Here is an 18,518-nt window from a genome sequence, read left to right as displayed (position 1 = left end):
CAGAAACAAGGCATCAGGCGTCTCGTCAAGTAGCAGATTAAATATTTCTGTCTTATGTCCTGGAAGAGAGCGACAATTCAAACTTAGAAAAGAAAAGAATGTCGGAGTGTCTCCAGGGGATTGACTGCTAGATCTGGCTTCAAACACTTTTGTTCTTACTGGATTTGAATAAAGGGGGCAGTTTTGACATACATCACTTTGACCTAAATTCAGCAGAGTACACCGAGGTGACTTGGGAAATCGTAGAGTTTGCATATAGTCAGATGTATATACAGTGCTTGTATTAGCAGTTACTTCCACCACATGCAATACCTGTGAGTGTTCCTTACTGATAGGTGATGATAACGCCATGGTCCTATTGCACGTCCGTGCCGAAGCATTCCATTAACTCCTGCAAAAGCGCGACATTCTCTCTCATGGATAGCATTAGTCAGCTCCCAGTGCTAATAAAACAGAGCGAAGGGGCTAATGTATGGCTTAACACCTTAATGAAACTCAATCTTTGAAGGCAAGCTTGCCTCCGCTTTTCATTAATGGAAACATCACACTTTCATTATCACCAGCCAGCCATCCGTCGATAGCCTTCTCTCGCGCCCACTTTGCAATGCAAATGAGCAGCCGAACTCCGAAGCTGTCTGGCAACGTAACGTGCACGTCAGCCGTAGAACGGGCAGGCCCACTTCAAACATGGACGCCCTTCTCCCCGGGACATGACCGGAAATGAAGAGCCCCAAATCCAGTCGCATGAATTATTAATATCCAGTGTTCAGTTGCTTCCTGCTGTACAGTAGTTTTACGTATCTAAAAAGCATTTGCAAAATTATATGTAATTATTTTTAATGCCTTTTGCTAGAGCACATAAAGGATTTACTACACTTCGCTGCAATATTTAGATAAGGGATTAACGTGAAGGCGGGGGGAGGCTCCCATTCATCTGGCCCATTTGCACTGTACAATTTCGTAAAATGTGTTGAAACATATTTTTTAGAGCGCTGTGACATTTAATCTAATTTTGATTTTTCCAGTAGGGGCCTGGCTCCAACATAAATGTGCTTTCAGTAATTACATTGCTGCTCACTGTAGCAACCCTTGACTTAAAATCCCATTATTTCTCTCTCAAGGTGATGAAAGTGCCTTTGTCTCACATCACAAAAATCTGTTATGGGAGCAGCGTGAGCAAGAAAGCGGGTTTAACAGAAAACAACATTAAATATGACATTAAAGAATGGGTTTCGATTTGAAGGAGTTGGCAGTCAGAGAATACTTCTTGCACTGTACTTTAAAGTGACGTGGGTGGAGACTTTTGGGAATTTAATGCTTTTTGTGCCTCATCGCTTCCACCATTTTCTTCCACACTGTTGAGCATTTTTTGGCCTGGTGTTAGCCAACATCTTTTGATTTTACTAAAATGATATGCATAATATTCTTACTTATAGGGGCTCTCAGCCAGCCCTCCTTATCAATTGGTCTGTTGTGTTATTCACATTTTCTTCCGTCTGCTAAAGCGTGCAGCATGGGGCAGTGGGCTAGCCCTCTTTAGCCAATGTTTTCTGTTCTCACAAGGAACACACCCACAGTGCCAGTAAGGAATTACCATGGTAATGTGTGCTGCTTGAGCCCAAAATATATTTTTGCTTTAAGTCAATGTTTTTTTTCCATATTGATGAGGACCCTTCAGCTTCCCCAACAATAAAGTTTTGTAAAAACCATATCAATAATGTTTTGCAAAAACCATAACAAAAGCATTGAGAAAGCCAAAAGGCTGGAAGTCAATGCCAAACCTATCGTTTTTTGCCAATACTTGTTTACATATTTAATGGTAATAGGGGGAAAGTTACACCATGCCAGAAGACCACTTCAGTGATCAATCTAGCACACTGAACCTTCACACTCATTGATCCTAAGAAGAGGCAGAATGGCATGCTAATGGAATACAAAATTAAATAAAATAAAAGAATAGAACTATACCTTTATGAGGCAATTCCTACAGGCGTTACCATATGTAAAATAGCAGTGATGTCTGCAAGCGTAATGTATGCACGATTCACCAAAGTAGATAGAGAGGTAGTTCATGCATAATAATGTGTCATTTGTGTGCACACTGTACAAAACATGCATTTTTTCATACATAACATTCAAATGGACTTCTGAATTCGAGGTGAACGTTGGGACAGTGGGAAATTTCAGGGAATGCACATACAATACACACCCACATAGTAGTAAATGTGTTGGTATTTACAAGCCTTTTAAATGAACTTAGTACATTTTGCAGTAATACAATTAATTTAAAAAATGAGTTGTCACCAATATATCTGAATAAAATATGATTAATCTGCACATTGTACAAAATGCAGACTACGCTTGGTTTGCAATAATGTGTGCATGAATCAGCAAATATTTGTATTTCACAAACACATATGTTCGTTATTTTTGTAATTTACTAGTTTTCAAGGTCAAGATGCATGTGTAGAGTAGGCCAAGTTCATATAAATATAAATTATCAATACATAGTGAATGAATAGATATCTCAACTATATAGTACACGTGCAAGCTGTCATTACCAAACGATCGATTTATAAGGCTGTTTCTGAAAGAGGCTTTAAACATTTGACATTCAACTTTTACTTTGAAGCAGAAATAAGACATTTCGCAATATAGGTTTTAGGGGAATACATGCCTTTTGGATTTGCTGTGTCAGACAATATATCCTCATTCAGTGTTTCGTGCCAGAAGATTGCAAATTCATTTGGAAAACTAACTCAGGGTGGACATATATTCTCCGGCACAGTCACCTTTGGGATAGGTCCATCAAAGCTCTTATGGGAGTTAGAATATGGCTCTTATGATATATGATCATAATGACAGAGTAAAACCAGTATTTGTCCATCAGTTACAGCAGTGGTTCCCAAACTTTTTTGACCCGTGGCTCCCTTGACCTAATTGGCAGTTTGCCGTGGCTCCCCACCATTTTTTTACCAGTGGCCCAAAAAAATTTAAGGGGCGTAAAAGCACCTGCTGCCCCGTTCCTGGCCTCTAGCAGGCGAGATCAGAGTTTTCTCTAATAGACGTTTTGACTCGAGGAAGTTGTTATTCTTGGTTAGGTAGGGCAGAGGGTCGATATGCCTGCTGTACAGAACATGTACCGTGCAGATCACAAAGTGAATGTAACAAACAGGCCCGTGGTTTACTGCGTTTGTCAGAGACTTCCTTTTGTTAGTTGCAGTTTACAGTGAGCAAATATCTGTCATCAAAGAACTGCTGGCAGACTTCAAGGTATAGATTAGAACATATGGGTTTTTCCCCCAACATTGATTGAAAAGGTGCTGCCTGGCCCTGCTGGCCCTGCCTGCCTCAGCTGTGCCTTGGCTCTCTGGCCTGACCTCGCCCTTTTGAGCCCGGCTGCCGATGCACTAAATCTGAGACCCACATCTGCTTCTCTATTTTAGCCTTCTTTTTCATTTCTGTCTCTTGCTATTTGCCTTTCTTTCACCTCTTTTCAGTTTTGCCTTTCTGTGCTTTTGGCTTTTTGCCTTTTCCTCTCGCCACTTTCCCCTTTTTGCCCCTTTTGTCACCTTTAAGGCCGTGGTTCCCAAACTGTGATTAGCATTTCACCAGCATTATTTTTACTGTAACAACGGAGCACGTTAGAAATCAGACATAAAATATAAGCCAAACCAAGGCCTTCTTCTCTCTGAGACAAGGCCTTGGCTTGGCTTATATTTTATGTCTCATTTCTAACGTGCTCCGTTTTTACAGTAAAAATAATGCTGGTGATGCGGGTGTTAAACAAAGGTTGGGCAGAATGCTGATCTTCTGCCCAACCTTTGTTTTACACATTTATCACCAGCAGTACGTTTACTGTAAAAACGGAGCACCTTAGAAGTCATACATAAAATATAAGCCAAGCCAAGGCCTTCTCTCTGACTTCTTGGTGGCTGCTTCACTTTTCCACATTGTGGTCGCTGCGCCCCTGGCTCCTCATTACGGCGCACCGGGGTGCCGCGCCGCGCAGCACAGTTTGGGAACCACAGAGTTACAGTGTCCAAAATATATTCACATTTATGTTAACGTGCCTATGGACATGGGTCGATTAGTGATGCTATTCCAGAAAATACTGACATATATAAGAATATAGGAAACTGATGTTAGTTGAAAAGGAAATGTTCAAAGATGGGCCATCAGATTAATGGATGCAATGGAAGACTTGGGGTATGATGGAAGGCTCATTCATACATTAGACACAGTGAGACTGAACAGCAATTCAGTTACTCATGGGTTACAATGTTAGAGAACCTGCTTAAGTGACAGAGTGATAGACAATAATTTTATGTGGAATGCATTCTGTTAAATGCTGCTTCACTTAGCAACACTGAAAATCAGGCATAGATTCCATACATCCGATCGCTGCCATCCAGCAAACTTGCTCACTAAAGCATAAGTAATATAACCATAATATTTATTAATCGTAAACAGAGGAAACTAAGCCTCAAGCAAAAATCCTCAATGCTGGTTTCATGTATGATTGCTGTTTTTTTATTTATCCCAAATGAGATTGGACCAAATGACGTATTCCAAAAAGTTGATGATGTTTGGGAAGTCCATACTAAGGAACAATTTAGTAGTCCTAATTCTTTTTTCTGCGAACCTACCTTTCTGTCCTCACAACACCTTATTCTGCTAAATAGTTTTCCAAAGGATCTCACTAACAACTAGCAGGCAGTTACATTCATGAAAAGTAGTCACTCTATGGGAACTCATAGAAACATTACTTCCACTCACAGGTGGTGAAGATTTATCACAAATTCCTTTCCGTCTGCAAGCAAGAATCTTACATTAGAGAAACATTAAGTGGTCACCTATACATTTAAACACAGTACATTACATCCAGTGGCCTTCATAAGATAGCAACCAGTCTGATATCTTCTTTACCTTGTCAAGGTGTTGGAGAGAATGGTGACTAAACTAATTCACACCTATCTAGAAATGCTTTCCTAATCTTTTTCAGGTGGGAGTTCATTCTAAGAGGCATCCAAGAAAAGAGATAATAAGGATCATGATGCCAGAGAATTGGTTCTACTCTTACATAGGTAAACATGTGGTTCTTTTTTGATTTTGTGTTGTAACAAAAACAAGAAGTACCCAGGGCTAGAGTAGAGAAGAAGCCTCATGCTAATGATGTAAAGAAGTCTGTATTTAAAGGGCAAAAGCCCTCACATACCTGCGGGAGGCATGCTTCATCATTGGTGCGCTCCCCACATTGATAGAGTGATTCTACCAATGGAGGTTATCACCCTGAAACACTTGCGGTGGAAATACCAGCAACTATAGGTTTGCGGGGAGGCATAATCTTCAGGTGTAGGGATAAACCATATGTAAGATGCAGAGGGGAAAGCTGATGAAAATCTCTACTGGTAAACTGAACTACTTTTAGTGGTGTCCCCAGTGAGTAGAGCTAAAACGAAGCAGGATTATTCTACCCTTATTGTAAGGTCAACATGTTTCTGCCCATTCTTAGCTCTAAATAGGTACCAGGTGCCTTCGTCAGGACTGGCCCTCTCTCATTGTGTCACTCAATTACATGTCATAAATAAGTTCCACAATACAAAGCCTTAGTATCCGCTGGTGGGGCAGTGTTATCCATCTCATAGGGACCCTGACATGAGTTTTGGCTCTGCTTCTGTTATTGCATGTCAAAGAGGAGAGTACCTGAGCTGGTTATTCTTTTCGTTTCGCCGCATGCACAGATGAATGCCTGTACCAATGTGAGGAGAGGCTTGATGATGAAGTATGCCAACACTGGGTGGGTGAGGGATTTTGTCCTTTAAATACATGGGGGCTTATTTACAAGTTCCTTGCGCCACCAGTGCATCACTTTTAACATGGGAAAAAGTGACGTACCGGTGGCGCAAGTGGTTTGTAAATAAGCCCCCAGATGTTACACCGCCAACAATGCATGAGACTTTTTCTCTACTCATACCCTGAGTACTTCTAGTTTTTGTTATTATTTTGAATGGAGGGGTGCATCCAGGTTGCACTGTATCCCTCTGCTTCCACTTGCTGACACAGGCATTGTGTTACAGAAATCTTCAAAAAGTTAATGTTTGCTCTTGTAGGAAATTATACTCCCCTTACTAAACTGTGATATGGTAACCAAATATAGTTGCTTAAATATTGTCAGACAAAAATATTTTGTCCTAAAAATTGTTTACAAAAATATCCCCCCATTGGAGTTGTTAACAACAAAATCAACATCTAGTAGGGTGATATATTGGTAAACAATATTTAACTCACAATATTTATTTATATTACAATAGTTTTGTTAATGATATCCTGATGTATCACTCAAATTTATCAATGTAGTTTTAGGATGGAAAGATTATGGGTTTGTAGGACTTGGCCCTTTTTGGCTAAAGTTTCCTAAACTTTTTGCTTTCCCCCTACATCTTTTTTCTGACATGGTGTTGCCAACGTAGATGCTTTGGCACTTTTCCACTGCTGATCAGTGTCAAAGTGCAAGTGCTCCCTGCATAAAGTATAATGGTAATTCGTTGTCCATGATTGGTATGTTTGCCTTACTAGTAAAGTCCCTAGTAAAGTGCACTATGTGTGCCAGGGCTGGTAATGCAATTGCTACTAGTGGGCTTGCAGCACTACTTGTGCCACCCACACCAGTAGCCTTAAAGAGGGAACTCTGGCCTGCTATTGCAGTGCCTGCGCGCAGTTTGTTAAACTGCCATGTTGTTCTGACAAGTGCACCCACTTGCCAAACCTTACCCTTCCCTTTCTTTGTACATCAGACAGCCCTATGGTAGGCCCACAGTACCCCCTGGGCAGGGTGCAGTGCATGTGAAAGGTAGGACATGTACTAAGGTATGTACCTTGTCCTGATAGTGAAATAATCTCCATTTTGTTTTTCACTGTTGGAAGGCCATCTTGCCCATTGGACAGAATGGGGGGGCTGTGTAATATGTTGTCCAGCCTATCTTCCCAAAGACTTAAGATGGAGAGGTGAAGTTTAGTATGCCTGAACTCACAATGTATGAACACATCTTTCTATGAAGGTGATTTTTGCATTATGTGTTTAAAGCCACTCTTTTAGAAGTGGCTGGGTTTTTGTGCTCTAACATTTCTGTGTGTCTCTGCCTGGTTGTGGATTGACTGTCTGGATTTGAAAGCAATAGGATCTGGGGAATGTCTTGACCCAGGGGAGGAGGTGAGACAGCAACAGGCTGGCCTGCATCTGGAGTGTAGGGTGAGGAGTAGCCCCTAGAGGTGAAGAGGCCTGGGTTGCTGCCATAAAACAATTGTCCCATCTCCTGCTGAGTGATTGAGAATCCAGACTCCCACTAATGAAAGGAAGAAGGTGTCACTGGCAGGGAGGTACCCAGAACTGGTTGGAACAGGGGTCAGTCGCCCCTGACCACAAAGACTTCAATGCCATTGAGGAGTATAACTATGAGAGTTGAAGCCCCTGAACTTTGGAGAATGGCTTGATAAAGATTGAACAAGACTAGAGCTACTTCGTGGTCAAGAGGAACCTTTGCCAAGGAAGAAACAACTGAAGAGACTGAAGGAAAGGACTGACCTTTGCTGTGTGTTCTGGGGCTGGCCTGCAGTTTGCTGTTTAAACCAAGGAAAGGCTAAAGGGACTTTGCTGTGTGCTGTGTCCCTCTGCTTGAAAGGACTTTGCTGTGCTGTGTCCTGAAGTACCTTATCCCCAATGTCCCGAGGTGAGCTGGCTCCCTTTTGCGAAAACACAGGAACTCAAAAGTTTCCAGGAGAGTCTCAGCGATGCTGTGAGCATGTGCTTTTTACAGCCTGAGACCCTCGTAAGGAGTGCCCTGTGATCATGGGCACCTGGTGTCCAAGCGAGACTCTGCGATGCTGTGTGTGTGTGCTTTTTGCAGCCTGAACCCTTCATGAGGATTGTCCTGTTATCGTGTGCACCGGAAACCAAGTGAGTCTCAACGACGCTGTGTGCGTTTGCTTGGGGCAGCCTGAGACCTTCGTGAGGATTGCCTTGTTATCGTGCACCCGGAGTTAAAGTGAGTCTCAGCGACGCTGTATGCATGTTCTTCGTGCAGCCTGAGACCTTCGTGAGGAGTGCCCAGTGATCGTGCACCCGAAGCTCAAGTGAGTCTCAGCGAGGCGGGGTGCATGTGCCCTGTGGCACCCTGAGATCTTCGTAGCAGTAGCGGCCAGGACCGGTAACCCCAGAGGAGCTGAGGCACCGGCCTGAGCCCACCATTACCAATTCACAAAAATTGCATCGAAGGCCCAAGACGCTGGAAGAGGAGAGGAGAGTGAGGTTGCACCTCCCCAGCTAACGTGTGTCGAAGCCTGGGTCAGGGTGCGGGCTCGGGGGGAGACACTTTTGGCCTCTCTCTCATTTCGGCAACGTGAGCCTCTTCTCCTGCTTGTATCGCGGCCCGTACCAAGGGAGTGGCATACCGGGGCCGGAGTGCGGAGCTTCACTTTTTTGTTGTACCACACCCGTTTTGGGGCAACTGTTGACAGAGGCTAACTGTGAATCAACACAAGTGGCGGAGAGACCGCCTAAGGCACCGTGATCGGTGCTGGAGTGTATTACGCATTACTTTATTTCTGCATAACGGAGTACCTGATTGCCGTATGACGCATTGCATTGTTTCTGCATAACAAACTACCTGATTAACATGTTACGCATTGCATTATTCCTGCATAATGAACTACCTGATTAGTGTATAACGCATTGCATTATTTCTGCATAACGAAGTACCTGGTTGTTGTGTTACGCATTGCATTATTTCTGCATAGCGAAGTATCTGGTTGTTGCGTTATGCATTGCATTATTTTTACACAGCACAGTGCTTGATTGTTGTGTTACGCATTGCATTACTTTTACATTGCAAAGTGCTTGATTCAAGCATTACGAACTGCATAACATTGTATTAGGACTACAGTGGAATGTTTTGAAGTGCTCATTAATAGCACTAAAACTTACAAGGGCTGGCTGGCCTAACAACCAGCCAGGAGGAATATTACACATACTCATATGTTGGATTTATATTGTGTGGTCTTATCGTATATCTTTTTATATAACATTATACTCGTTATTATAAAACTTGTGTGGAGTTCATTTGTGGTGTCATCATTGGGTTGCTGTGAGCATGGTTGCAAATACTTTACACGTCTGCCTTGAAGATAAGCCTGGCTGCTTGTGCCAAGCTACCAAGAGCGTGAGCGGGGGCTATCTCAGAAGGTGTCCTTCCTTTTCCTGATGTGGAAACGAGGGTCCCTGTTTGGCCTAATGTACCTACCTCAGCCAACCAGGGATCCCGGGTCTAACATTTGGTGGTCAGCGGTTGGGATCTTAACGTGTATTTGCAAATTCATTCACAGTGATTGGTGTACATCACAAGTTTAGCGCAGACCACGACACAACCACATATTGTGTTTCTATTTTTGAGCGACCTTTAAGACACACATCATGTCTCAGACAGCCGCGGCCCGTGGAGGGAGTTGCGGTGGGGCAGGCAGGGGGGAGGGGCAGGGTGGTGGAGTGATAAACACCGGAATATGGATGATTACAGGTAAGTAAACAATTAAATTAATAAAACAAATTTCGTTCCGTGCCCTGCATCGGAAAATGCAATGCAGGGCGCGCTACGAAATTCGTTTGCCTTACTAGTAAAGTCCCTAGTAAAGTGCACTATGTGTGCCAGGGCTGGTAATGCAAATGCTACTAGTGGGCCTGCAGCACTACTTGTGCCACTCACCCAGTAACCTTAGGGCGGGAACTCAGGCCTGTCATTGCAGTGCCTGCGCGCAGTTTGTTAAACTGCCATCTTGTTCTGACAAGTGCACCCACTTGTCAGACCGTACCCTTCCCTTTCTGACAAGGTACCCCCTGGGCAGGGTGCAGTGCATGTCAAAGGTAGGACATGTACTAAGGTGTGCACCATAACCTGACAGTGAAATGTGTACCTTTTGCGACCAAACAATATTTTCCTTTTTTCCATGTATTTTTTTTAACATTAGCAAGGGACCCAACAACGCCCACAACAATAATATTTAATTTTTTTTAAACAAGCATTTACAAAGCCAAAAAACTGGCTGCGAATACCAGACCGACTAACTTTGCCAATGTTTGCTGTGTTAGCAATCTCCCTTAGAGCCATAGTGATATTAAACCATCCTCGAGCACTTCTGTAACACAATGTGAGGTTTTGAAACTAAGCCCCAGCTCATCAGCCAGCAAATCTAGACTCTATTAAATGTCAATAACTAATAAATACATAATAAATAATAATGTATTGCCATTGTTGTTCATTGCATCTACTTTGGAATAGCCGGGGAATATAAAAGTTAACTTGCAATCAGAAAGACAGCTGAAAGCTTTTATTTCACTGACAAATTTTTAGTTCTCAAAGGTAAAATGTGCATTATACAAGGTTTAGCTGACAACTGTTCCAGAGAAATGCAAACACGTTATGCTTGCTCCAGTATATAGCACAGCTCTGACCATGTCACGTATTTTTAGCAGTAGCTGTAAGCAATCTGTAAATGTAATTTAGCTATTGGGTTTGTTTGCTGCAAGTAGGTCCCAGACTGTACCTTGTAGCCAGGTTTTCTGCCCCTCTTCTTCGGGATCTTCACCGCTGGGAGGGAGCCCGGCTGTGTCGAGTACATGTTGTGCACAGTCATTTTCATGGGGCTGGAATGGAGCGGGGGACGCCCTCGCTTTCTGCCCGGTATCCTCGGAGACTGCATTTCAACAGAGTAGCGTCTTTGAGGCAGCGACGAATAATGACTCATGCAGGGATAAGGAGCTGGAAGGCAAAAAGAGAAAAGGATTTATTGTGCAGCCGCTATGCAAAGCCATACTTGATCAAACGCCAATATAAACAGTGCTCTCTGTTCTGACAGTGCAGCTGGAATGGCATTAATCTGGCTGCTCGCTTCCGGTCCACCAACCTTTGTTTCCGAGGCTTGGCGGAGTGTGACGTAGTTGTTTTAATAAGAACGGAGCAAGAGCATGCATGCACCCTGGACCATGTGGAATACCTCAAACATTCTTCTAAATCCACAGGTTGGTTTGTTGTGACAGGTTTACCTACAGGGCTCACAGAGGCATAAGGTCCCTGTTAATAGGCATATACGCTGAGAGTGGCAGCAGCAGTGAAAGGCAGGTGATGCATAATGCACTGACTGTGTCAAGAGCGGTGTGGAGAAATTCTTGGCAGCTATGTCAAAGAGCATCCTGGCTACAAGTTGATGAAGGAAGCCTTACCATACTTATTCTATTAGTTCCGCCAACAGCCTTCATCGAAGTAGGTCCTGCTTGTGTGTTTAGAAGTACCAATGACTTGTGTAGGTGCCAAAGTCATCTCTAAGCAGTGGCGGATCGCAGAGGGAGTGCTGCGGGCGGTGAGGAAGGGAGGGGCTGGGTGGGGGTAGTGGACTCGGATATACGACGGGCAGGAGTAAAGTAAGTAAATAAATAAATAAAACTATTTACCTTGCGCTCGCTGCATCGCAAAGTTGGTCATGCAACGTGCGCAAGGTAAATAGTTTTATTTAATTTACTTGCTTTACTCCTGCCCATCGTATGTCTGATAGGGTGACCAGTTGGCATGGGTCCAAATTCAGGACGGTGAGTGTAAAAATTCAGGACAAAGGATCAAAAATTCAGGACAGGGGGTCAAAATTCAGGACAAAAGGTAAGTTTTACACACACATTAGAGGAGGTCGCGCAATTGTATATAATTAAGCCCTTCCATATCCAAACATATTCAATCATTTTCAAACCTATCCACCATGTATCCTTCTATCCATCATTTCACTCATCCATCCCTCCATCCACCCTTTCACTCATCCATCCATTCACTCATCCATCCAGATGTTTGGCCTTTAACCCATTCTTTCACTTACTCATCCATCCCCCCAGTCACTCATCCTTACACCCATTCACCCTTTCAGTCATCCATCCATCTTCCCATTCTCTCTCCATCGACCCTTTCACATAGCCATCCTTCCTTCCACCCATCCATCTACTCATCCACTCATGAATCCATCCATTGACCCTATCAGTCATCCATCCACCCTCGCACTCCTTCACTCATCTATCTATCCTTTTGCCATCTACTCTCCCTTTTACTCACTCATCCATCTTCACATCCGCCCTTTCACTCATCCATCCACCCATTCACTCGCCCATCATCCACCCTTTCACTCATCCCTCCATCCTTTCATTCATCCATCCACCCTTTTACCCATCCATCTACCCTTCCACCCATAACATCTATCTTTTTTACCTTTTGTCTTATACATCCTTCCACGCACATCCATCCTTTCTCTCAATATCCATCCATTCACCCTCTCATTCATCATTCACCCTTTCAATAATCTATCCAGCCTTCCACCCATCCCTTCACTTACTCACCCACCTTTTCATTTTAATTACGAACTGAGCCTTTGTCTGCAGAGTTGGAGACAGAAGAGTCCCATCAAGAATGTCACCCTTGCTCCGGTTCCTAAATCAAGGGGTGGGACGGGGAAGGGTTCATTATGCCCTTGCACATAGGCAATCGGAGTCATGATCATGCATGATGCACAGTGCCAGGTCATGAGGTGACTGTGACACGGTTTTGTTTCCAGGGCTTTAAGTGGGAAGCCTTTGACCCCAGTGAAATGAAATAAAAGTATCCTTTGGCACGTGCAACCATGCACACAATGCACCATAAAGCCCCCGTCTTACCTTTTATTTTTCACAATAACCAATATAAAAAAATGATTACACAAGAGACTGGACAAACAAAGCTTTACTAACACAACGCATCAGTCAAAAGTCCACAACTGTATGGAAAGGATACTGCGATTCTAAAGAACTACAGTGCACCACAAATGGTAGAAGGGTGCAAAGGCTGGTAGCAGAACTGATCAATACATGGACATGTTCCAGGGCGCTAGACGATTTCAAGAGCAACCTAAATACACAGCAAAACCCTCATCACTGCTTGACCTGGATCCATTCTGTACTTGTAAACATTTAAACCTGGTTGGCTCAGATTAAAATATTCTAGTAGGTGGCATACGCAAAACTTCACAATGTACTATAAGTCCTCAACATTCAGTGAAATGTTAAGAGAGAAGAGATAATGAATAACTCTCCTTGGATTCACAAATTATGGCGAAACCAATCTTCATTCAATAGTTGAATGCTTTATTCGATAGATTTATGTATTAATTTAAAAAAAAAACAGGAATCAGCCTTGCTAACACGTTTTGCTCCTTACAGAAACTTTATCATGGTAAAATCTATTGTTGAAGGGCCAAAAACACATATCACATGGCAGTTTCTAGACATTTGAACGATCAAAAAATCATCATTCCTTTGAGTCTCATCAGCATCTGTCGTTTTTCTAGAGGTGAGAACAAGTGCAAGAACCGCTGGATGAGATGCGTTCACTGCAGAGGATTAAACCCGAGATGCCAATAATGATTACAAGTTTATTCAGCAATGTGTGCATTTAGATATTTAAGGGGGCACTCTATTGGGCATCACCCAATCCAAACTTCCCCGACTCAAAACTGCTTTACACTCCACTTATCCCGTTTTCAATTAAATTCAGTAATATCACTGCAAGACTCATATAGTTACATTGTCTTTAGCCTAGAATAAAATTGAAATTGCGAGCTCCTGCCTACAACACAATCCGAACTAACTCTCCGATTTACCACTCTAATCTTTGCAAACTAGCTGGCAGCCTGACAGGCCGCCTGAGTGAAAACAACATTCTTATGGAAACGCCAAGAAACAACTTCAACCCTACCCCCCCACACACATACACTGTCACGCCTGCCAGTCCTCCGATCGGATCGCGCTGTCCATTTAGACACGCATGCGCAAAGGGAACGGGCTGGAGTTAAAAGCCTGACCACCCCGCAGTACTTGGCTTCGCATTCTAGTGTTTCTGTGTTTCCATGCGAGCACGTCACTTCCGTGGAAGCCGTTTCCGGTGTTTCGGAGCCGTTTCTGTTACGGCAATTTCAGCTCACTGAAGCTCGTTCTTGAGCCTGTTTTATAGCCGGCTGCCGTCTTTACGGTCCTTGGCTGCCTGTACAGACGCTTGTTTGCTCACCCCATTCTCAGCCCTTGTATTCCTTCGCTGTCTTGAGTCCCTAAGTGGTTCGTCCTTCACTCCTGCAGTTCGGACGGAACCAAGTTTCGAAAGCATTCTCCCTCCTGAGTCGGCTATCTTCTTTCTATACCCGGGGCGGTCCTAGGCCTATGTATTTGCGGTTCCGCCCATCGGCCGGACATTCTTTGTTCCGCCGACCGGCCGGACTTGTGGAGCACTGGCCTGGGACAGCTCTGAGGTATTGTGGGAGTTGTAGTCCACCAGGACTGTTATCCTTTTATTTTTTGTTATTTATTTCTTTTGGACTCATGGGTGATTTATTGGAGACTGGCAACCGTCACAGAGCGTGGGCAAGAAGAACGGGTAAAGCGCTATTAGCGCCATATTTATTACCATTACCCTATAGCTAGATAGCGAGTTCCTAATGAGAATTATTGTATTTTCAGATGAGACAGAGATCATTCGCATTGCCCTACATCTGGATAGTCATAGTCCCTAATGTTGGTGCAGCTTGGTAAGAGAATACTGTTTATTGTCATTATATACTTCCTACAGCAACCAAGAGGTAATTGTACTGTATTGTTGTAGATAGACATCACGTCCGCACCTAATAGCTGGTTCAGTTTTGCAACATAAGTCAATTCAACTAAGTACAGAAGAATATCACTGTTTTCTAGGTAAGATATAGCATAGAGGTTCATGTTTATTATCTGTCTATTGTTGAATTGCATTAACCTAACCTATTCCTTTTAGTGTCAGTCTACACCCTGAGGGATACCAGCCCGAAGAGTCTTGTTTTTCTTCCCCGCCTTTCCTTGTTTTGTTCCCTCCTTTCCCTCCCTACCACCATTGCGTTCTAGTGCTTGATAGATGCAATAGGTGCAGGGGGGAAGGGTTGGGCCTGTCGGCGGTTCCTGGCACTCCTGTGGAAATGACGTTTGGATCCTTACACACACCCCTCAGGCAGTCTTCTGTCTGACAGAATGCCCTGCCCTGGATGGAGGTTGTAGGAGGCCGGTCACCACATGCTTTGCAGCCCAGACTCTCCCATTGTCATTCTGTATGTGGCAATCAGCAGCATACAGAATGACAATGGGCGGTTGGGGATGCTCCTGTGCTCCAAGGAGGAGTGCGAAGCGCCCCATCAAGGAGCTGAGGCCTCTGACAGGGAACAGGGCTGTTCCCTGCAATGGCCAAAATTACGTAAAAGGGAGCCTCACGGACAACGGACGTGAGGTCCTAATTACAGACGGTCCGTGAAATTTACGGACGGTTGGTCACCCTAATGTCTGAGTCCACCCTGCACCGCCCCACAGTACTCCCTCTGCATGCCGCCATTGTCTCTAAGATAATTTAGATTTTTGGGACATCGAAGAGTAGTGCTAGAATTGAGAAAAAATTACTATTGGGACCATAGATTGGGGTTCAGAATGTGGCAGCGTAAAGAGGGGTGGAGTCACGAGGGGCAGAGTCTTAAAAAGCAAAGTCTGGTAGTCAACTTATACATATATATTTTAAAAATTATGTTGCAAAAAAATTGGCAACAAGGGGAAACGTGACAATAAATCTGCTCTGGGCTACTTAAACTGTCCCAAAGAAGCTGCCTTGACAGAGGTGATGACATTCGGGAACTTGCAACCCATCTGGTCCCCCCAGTGGTGGCCACCTCAGATGGGAGCACCTCCCCAACCGGTAGTTAAAGTACGTAACTTGGGAGTCATATTTGACAACAAGATGACCTTTCTCCAACATGCCAACTCGGTGGTATCTTCAGCCTTTTTTATTCTAAAAAGGATTAAAAAACTACTTCCATACCTTCCCCCATCTGCGGGTAAAACCTTAATCAGCACGCTGGTGTTCTCAAGAACAGACTACTGCAACTCCCTCCTACTGAATGCCCAAGAAAAGGTCCTCAATAGATTACAGACGGTGCAAAATGCCGCAGCCAGGATTTTATTAACCGTCCCTAAATTCACATCCATTTCCCCCTATATTATACAGTTGCACTGGCTCCCTGTCAGGAGTCGGATTAAATTTAAAGCTTTATGCATAGCCTATAAGGCCATTAACAAGCTGGGTCCACTATTCCTAAAAAAAGCTTTTTCCCCGCCTGAGCATTTAAGAACCTTACGCTCTTCGTCAGCCCACCTACTGAAGGTTCCACGCACAAGAAAGTCCAACTGGGGAGACAGATGTTTCACCACATCAACAGCCAAACTCTGGAGCACGTTACCATTCCATATTAAAACCGCTCCCACGCTTCTGAATTTCAGAAAGAAACTTAAAACTTGGCTGTTCTCAGCATAAACTACCATTTTCTTCACAAGAGAGAGTTCTGTAACGCTAGCGCCGAGACACCCGTAAGGGTATTTGCGCGCTTTAAAAATCGCATAAAATAAATAAATAAATAAATTGTAAACTTTCGTATGAGGTTAACATAGATGCCAACTGTCCCATTTTGCTGGGACAGTCCTGTCAAGTTGGAGACTGTCCTGGGCAATTGCCCTTCGGAGAGAATTGCAGGGAATTGCGATGGGTATTTCCAACTTTAGGCCAAAGTAGCTGAGTTGGAAAAATTCTCCAATGCAGCTGAATGGGAGAATGTTTCCAACTCAGCTACTTTGGCCTTAACCTCTTCCGTGCTCGTGACGGAACCAAGCCGTCATGAGACACGGGTGGCGTGTGCTCATGATGGCATGGTTCCGTCATGCTGCGGCCGCTCCGCCCACGCGGCATTAATTCCCCACCTGTGCGGGCGAATTAATGAGCGTGCGGGGCCGTGAAGGAACCACGCCGTCATGAGCACACGCCACCCATGTCTCATGACGGTGCGGTAACGTCACGAGCACGAAAGTTCTGCGCTCACCCCCCAGATCCCCAGCGCCGCGGCGGAATTCGCGCGTAGTTAAGAGGTTACGTTTGAAATTCCAGTCTCAATTCCCTGCAATTCTCTCTTTATTGAGTAGACCCTATAACTGCACTATGATAAGCAGGCGGAGTTAAACTATGCTAATATTGTGGGTTGGTTGGAGTGGGCGGAGCTTTGGGGCAGTGGGTGTGGTAAATTTGCAAGTACGTAATTGTAGCTGTGCTGCAAAGAGTTAGTGGATATTTTTTTCAAATGTTGGCATCTATGAGTTAAGCACGTTTTGCATAAATGTTGCACATCAATTTTTGAGGGGACAATAATAATCATAATGGTACGATAACTCTGGTCATTAATGCACATTGCTGGAGAGATATGTATTTTGTCTAGTCACAGTTTTGATTCATAAAATAGTATAATGGGTTAATGTGCCTGCTTCCAAGCACACGTTTAACATGCATTTTATGTGGATAAGTAAGTGGGTTACTGCTTTGACACAGACATACTTTTGATACTTGCAGTTTGTAAGTTCCAATGCTTCTAAAATAGCACTGTGAGCTATGAAACGGCATGAAGGAGCTGCATGCAAACTGCAAGGCATGAGTTTAAACACTATTGATTTTTTCTAAATCCATCATTATTTTAAGGCTTTCTTAAAAGTATTCATTTGGTTAGTAATAAAGTCTTATTAGAACATATGACCCCAAACCACTGGGGAGGTAAAGCCTAGCAGTACCTGCAACGGAGAGTTGAGGAGAAGGAGAGCGCCACAGGAGGAGCGTAAGCGGGCGCACACTGCCAGAGACCGCCATCACCAGGCACGCCACTGCCGCACCGGGACTCCAAATCCCAGCAGTCCTAGCGGCGGCGGCGCGTTCCCTGACGCGACTTCAAGGCGCCAGGAGGGGCGATAAATTGAGAACACCCTCGGTGGAGCGGGGGGAGGTAAAGCCTAGCAGTACCTGCAACGGAGAGTTGAGGAGAAGGAGAGCGCCACAGGAGGAGCGTAAACGGGCGCACACTGCCAGAGACCGCCATCACCAGGCATGCCACCCCCGCACCAGGACTCCAAATCCCAGAAGTCCTAGCGGCGGCGGCGCGTTCCCTGACGCGACTTCAAGGCGCCAGGAGGGGCGATAAATTGAGAACGCCCTCAGCTCCGCGGGACGCGAGCGGGACGCCCGGGGCTAAGCCCGGGCAAAGGGCGGGCCCTCTGTGGCCCTCAGAGGCACGAGAAGGCCAGGCTAGGCCACCCCCCTGACAACAGCTGCTTCGAGATGTAAAGGTACTGTACTCGTTGTTTTGTACTCTAGCACATGCCTAAGTGCTGATTTGAACTGATTTAAAAAGCGTTATCGTTGCATGATAGTCACATCCCATCGTCCTGCTAATATTGTTCGAATCCATCGGAGTCAACACTCTGAAACCCGTTCAGCCATCTGATAGCCTTTAAAAGTCTGTAGTAAATATGGGGAAGAAATTGGTACCTGCAGCCACTGAGCCACTTAATACTTTAGATTCTTATTTAG

The 18,518-nt window shown here is 44.4% G+C and overlaps 1 protein-coding gene across 2 annotated transcripts in view; it reads right to left on the bottom strand.

The window, feature by feature from the left end:
- SCML4 (Scm polycomb group protein like 4) overlaps positions 1–18,518 on the bottom strand; it is a 571,844-nt gene that overhangs the window by 230,328 nt on the left and 322,998 nt on the right. For both annotated transcript variants that reach the window (XM_078648414.1, XM_078648415.1), the window contains exon 3: positions 10,597–10,811. In XM_078648414.1, the coding sequence (XP_078504540.1) occupies positions 10,597–10,811 (215 nt within the window). The remainder of the gene's footprint in view (positions 1–10,596; positions 10,812–18,518) is intronic.

Source organism: Lissotriton helveticus, chromosome 6 (genome assembly GCF_964261635.1).
Source record: "Lissotriton helveticus chromosome 6, aLisHel1.1, whole genome shotgun sequence".
Classification (NCBI taxonomy): Eukaryota; Metazoa; Chordata; class Amphibia; order Caudata; family Salamandridae; genus Lissotriton; species Lissotriton helveticus.
The sequence above is the reverse complement of the archived record's forward strand: the minus strand, read 5'-3'. Positions and strand labels throughout refer to the sequence as shown.